The following is a 5403-nucleotide window of genomic DNA, read 5'->3' as shown; positions in this document are numbered from 1 at the left end:
TAACTTTTCCAAAGTCAAATCACATTGAGTGATCTGGCACATGATGAGGTCAGGAAATTACCGAATGAAAATGCCTTTGGCAAACAGTGCGGACTTCAGAGGCACCTTAGGTGAAAAAAGGAAAACATCCCTTGACCAATTTCAAGCTCAGGTAGTAAAGGTTATCTTTAACTTAGGTTCTCGTAACATATTTATAATAACCTAATCTTTACCTACTTGTATAGTCTAATAAAAAATAATAGATAGGCACAGAGTGGCCTCCTTTTCACTGACATTGTTTCTGTACACAGAAAAAAACCAAGAACCGATCGTCATAATGACATGCAATTTTCACAGCAAGACAAGTCTGTTCTTTCTAATATTGCAATCTTTTTAGGCTCCCAGTAAGAAAAACTGTTCCAAAAATAGTGGCCTCCGGATAATAGCTTTCCATTCCTTTAACTAAACATTATTGGAGTGGTGAGAATAATTTTTAAATACATCTACAACACCCAATCGTTAAAGGACATTTGAACGTCTTTATTTGTTAATAAGTAAAGAAAAAGTTACTACGTCCTGTATGCTTAATTATGACCATGACAGTGTTTAGTTACAGACTACTTCTGCAGATCAAAAGACTCATCTCGTCTGTTTTTCTTTAGTTAATGCATTTGAAATATAACGTACCATGAACAACTACCTGTTTATTGAAGAGACTTGGACTTGTCTTTCTGCTTGCTATCCAAGTGTACACAAAGCCAATTTTTTTAGATATTCACACAACCTTTTTTGGAGTTTACAATCTGATTTTCAGTATTAAGAGAACAAAACTATTTAGGTGACTACATATCCTTCAATTAATCTATCAATGTTTTGTTTGTTGCTACTGGATTAAAATTTCCCACTCTCGTTTTATTAAAGTTTTTCTTAACAACTTGCACTATACGTGTACTGACAACAATCCTCATACGTTGAGGAGATACTGGTTACACTAATAGTGTAGTAGTGATTGGGACATTTAAAGCAGACCAAGTCCAACCATATAAAAAGTTACATGTTATATATCTGAATATACTTATGTTCAATACTCCAACATATGGAAAATAAATCCCCTCAACTCGATTAAATTTTACCACTGTTCTCGTGAGTGTCACCAAACAAGTTTTTGATGCTTAACATTAACTTGTGTTTTATTTCTAAATGTTTCTTTGTATGCAACTTTGACATCATGATTTGCTTCCTAATTCAACTAATTCATCTAATTTAAATTTTGTTTTACAAACAAAATAGCAACTTTATGAATTTTATTTGGGGGCTTATAGAATAAGAAATGTAGTTCAAAAAGTATAAATCGGATTAGAGCTCTTTATAATGAATAAATATTTAGAGTGTTATTTGTTATTAACATACAATTTATTAAATAGTCTAAACAAGAGATAAAAACTATTTGTGATTTGTTGAACACTAACCATTTTTTTAAATTTGTTCTTTGATTAACACTGTGGCATTAGTATTAGGCTTGAACGAATTTGTTTATGTAAATTATACTATTTTAACTATTTTTAAATCCTTTTGAATGAAATATTGTAAATAAAAAAAATTTGAATAAATGATGGTAGTCTACTGAAAACACACAAAAATTCACACTGACACTGAGGTACTAACACATTGACTGCGTCCTGATTGATAAACTACTATTCCATCTGTCCTAAACTAGGTAGATGACTTGTGTTGCAGTGGTGTTAACAACATATTCTTTAGCTAGATATGTATCATAAATGAACACACTGACTGTGATAGACTCTGTTATTCAGGGTGTCATAAAATTGGTACATGACTAGTGGTGTCGTAGGGAATATATTAAGTGAGAGTGAAAATTTTAAATAAATATAGGCCTAAAAATAAAATTTAAATTAAGGCATACATGAATAGTGTTACAGGATTTATTTATTGTTTTTTGTCGAAACTACACTTTTCAAACTAACGTCCAAATCCCTGGTTCACACTATGTCGAAACATTGCTAATATAATTACATTCTTGAAAGGCTACAGTAAAATAAGCGGCCACCAACACAATCGAATAATGATTAACGAATGATTCGAATCATCGATATTCATGTCCATCTAAAGGACTGAAAGCAAAATGTAGGACCAAATAACGTAGTACATATTTCAAAGAACAATACCGTTTTGCTAGTTTTCCAGTAATAACTCGACATTCAGAAATTTAACTTATGTAAAAATTGCCGAACTCTTTCAATAAGATTGAAATGTTAATTCTAACAAAAAATGACAACCTCCCAAAGTGAATAAAAAGAGTTTAATTATAAAACACTACAAACTAAAACAAATTATAGTCTCGCTCAGCCTAGCTTATTCATAAAAGAACATTTTCATTTTCAAACAAGTGACCAATCGGCAAGATCTGATTCTTTCCAACTATTACAAACTGGCCCGTCCTCAAACTAAACACAAATATTTTCTTTATGTAGACGTTAAATAGTACATAGCCCAAAATCAGGAAGATCTATAGACAGGCTTAAAAATAAGATTTTTGTCTATAGGCTAACTATAGGTACTAACAAAACTAAGAGTAAAACAGGCAATAATAACTACAATGATAAAATCTTTAAACTTGATTTATAAACAGTATGAATAAGTTGTTTAAGCTATTAAAACAAAACACAAAAATAACTAATCTAGGCTTCTTTTAATGAGCCTAGGTTAATATTAAATCTGCAGTCATTTAAACACATTTTAAATGCTCACTTCTGACTAAACCCTGAACAAAAGATTTAGCCCCAATATAGTTAAACCAATGAAAAGTATATAAATGTTACTTAACAGAATTAAGTTTGCTAGAATTAAATGCTACCTTACCAGAAAATAAAACCTCCCTTTCCAAACAATAGTCAAAAAAATAAGATAAATGGACTGTTTTTAGTCATTATTTTTTGAGCATTCACGGGATATGTGTCCAGTCTTACCGCAGACATAACAGGTCCTTCCTCCTTCAGGACAGTCTCGGGCCAGGTGGCCAGACTTATTACAGTTGTAACAAGTAGAGTAAGATCCTCCGCCTCCACCTCCACCGCCACCACTGCGAGAGCTTGATTCTGGACATTCACGGGCAATGTGGCCCGATTTATTGCAGTTGTAGCAAGATGGTTCATCTGCTGCCTGGTGACAGTCTTTTGCAATGTGCCCAACTCCATTGCATCTGTAACACCTGTCTTGCTCTTCCTTGCATTCCCTTGCAAAGTGTCCAAAGCGGTTGCACTTGTAGCACTTTTCTCTTCCTCTTCCATAACCGCCACCACCTCCTCCGCCACCACCACCGCCACTACTTCCACGATCAAATCCTTGCTGAGGACATTCTCTAGCGAAATGACCAGTACGGTTACAACGGTAACAGATACTTGAGCTCATCGTGGAAGATCTACTCCAAAGTTAATATGTATAGAACTCCGAATTTGTTTGTTACCTGAAACCAACGCTTAAATGTAATTTTCGTTTGGAGGGTTAATTAAGTTAAAATTAAACTATAAACTTTGTACTTACAATGAAACAAATGAGATTCGAAAGCCAGTCATCCACGTGCTACACTTCACTAAACGACAGCAACGCCATGAAGGAATGGAAGATGAATGTCCGCCACCTATCTAGCAAAGACGTACGAGCGAGTCATAGGAAGTAGTAAAAGCAAACAAGACAGTGGATGGAATGATAAAGAACGCAGTGGATATACACGGTACTATATGTAATGTCTTTAAATTGTATTGTTTTATTCAAGAACTTTTTGAAGATGACGAAAATTATCAAGGTAAAATAACTTCTCCTAACAGTACACATAAATAAAGAATCCTTCCAATGCAAGTTACTAAATTTGTTTGTTAATAAAATAAATATTTTTACTAAATCAATTACTATTTAAGTAACTGTATCAGCTTCGTTAAGTAAAGCAAATAAGATCCGAACTAAATATACAATAATAAATAACATTGTTATACAAAAGCTAGAACATGAATAGCTTCATACGCTTCATAGCTTTATATAAATAAATGTATATATTTTATATATAAAATATATACATTTATTTATATAAAGCTATGAAGCGTATGAAGCTATTCATGTTCTAGCTTATATATATATATATATATATATATATATATATATATATATATATATATAATATATATATATCTTAGCGGTTTAGTAGTTTTGTTACGTTTCCTTGTCAGGTGTTGTCCATGCTTGAAATAAGATATGGATGAAATAAGTTAACGTTCATCCATTTAGTACCGCAGTGAAAATTACTTTCTTAGTGCATTAAATGGAAATCAGTTGCATCTAAGGCAGAACAAGTACTTTTCTAAATCAATTTTTGTCAATATTATACATATACGTAGCGATCTGATTAACTGTAATGTATATTTTTATATATTAGACAAAATTCGATTTGAAAGTATTACTTTAGAAACCGTCACTCATATAGGTTTGGCAAATAATTGGTACGTTAATAACTAATAACTACATCCTATTCATCGTAAAATTCTAGATAGGGCCATACGCTGTGCCCACCACTATGGACAAAATGAGGACTTTAGGACAAAAAATGGTTTAGAATATTTTAGTTTAATAAAATCAATTTTAGAGGTTTTCACATTTGTTTATATTTAACTTTATACTGTAATACATATTATTAAAACTTTCATAGGACTCATCACTGAACCGATCTCACAGCAGTGATACCTTACTTTGTACGAGTGTATACTTCGTTAAATGTAATAGGTACAGGTATTAACCCAGTATAGCCAACCATTTGAATTTTTGTTAATTCAGCTGTCTTTATATCCAACTTTAGGCTAAAATTAAAGAAATTAAACAAAAACTGTATGTTCTTTTATTTATTCCAAAGTCCCTGTATACAAACATGACTGTTAAACGTTTCTTGGATGTAACAAAATTGCAATTATCGTACGCGATGCTTTTCTCAGATCGTAACTGAAAACGCTACATTCTCGCAAGTGTCCCTTCTCAACTATTATAGTGATGCATGACTTATCCACTCGATGCTTACATGTGATAATTTTCAAATTGGATATTCACACAGTGATGCTTATACACGATGGATTCCCGTAAAATAATTGCGAACCGTATCATTTAGCAAAATAACAAAATTTTCATTTTAGAAATAATAAATGATTGAGTTAGTATTTCAAAGCAACTTGATCTATAAGAATTGAATAAGACATTATAGCAAGCACTAAATGTGTGTAAAACTTCTCAATATTAGAAAATAAGCATGTTATTTTTTTAAATTCAAAGAAAATAACAAGTTTAAATACACTTCAACCAATCGTTTTTTTACTCGTAATTTATTTACAGACTTAGATTTTTCAATTAAATGTTAGTACATTTTTT

At 31.7% G+C, this 5403-nt stretch overlaps 1 protein-coding gene across 1 annotated transcript; it reads right to left on the bottom strand.

Annotated features, from left to right (window-relative positions):
* Window positions 1-2600: 2600 nt before the first annotated feature.
* On the bottom strand, window positions 2601-3661 carry LOC124368726 (CCHC-type zinc finger nucleic acid binding protein-like). Its single transcript, XM_046826043.1, has 2 exons — window positions 3541-3661; window positions 2601-3463 (listed from the first exon to the last, which is right to left on the bottom strand). Exon 2 carries the CDS (start codon window positions 3406-3408, stop codon window positions 2920-2922), a length of 489 nt encoding a protein of 162 aa, XP_046681999.1. The 5' UTR covers window positions 3409-3463; window positions 3541-3661; the 3' UTR covers window positions 2601-2919.
* Between the last annotated feature and the right edge of the window lie 1742 nt (window positions 3662-5403).

Source organism: Homalodisca vitripennis, chromosome X, assembly GCF_021130785.1.
Source record: "Homalodisca vitripennis isolate AUS2020 chromosome X, UT_GWSS_2.1, whole genome shotgun sequence".
Taxonomy (NCBI): Eukaryota; Metazoa; Arthropoda; class Insecta; order Hemiptera; family Cicadellidae; genus Homalodisca; species Homalodisca vitripennis.
This window is presented reverse-complemented; position numbering and strand designations above follow the sequence as displayed.

Bases quoted from the DNA above. Each gene is read 5' to 3' on its own strand.
- LOC124368726 (XM_046826043.1), bottom strand. From the start codon at position 3,408: ATGAGCTCAAGTATCTGTTACCGTTGTAACCGTACTGGTCATTTCGCT.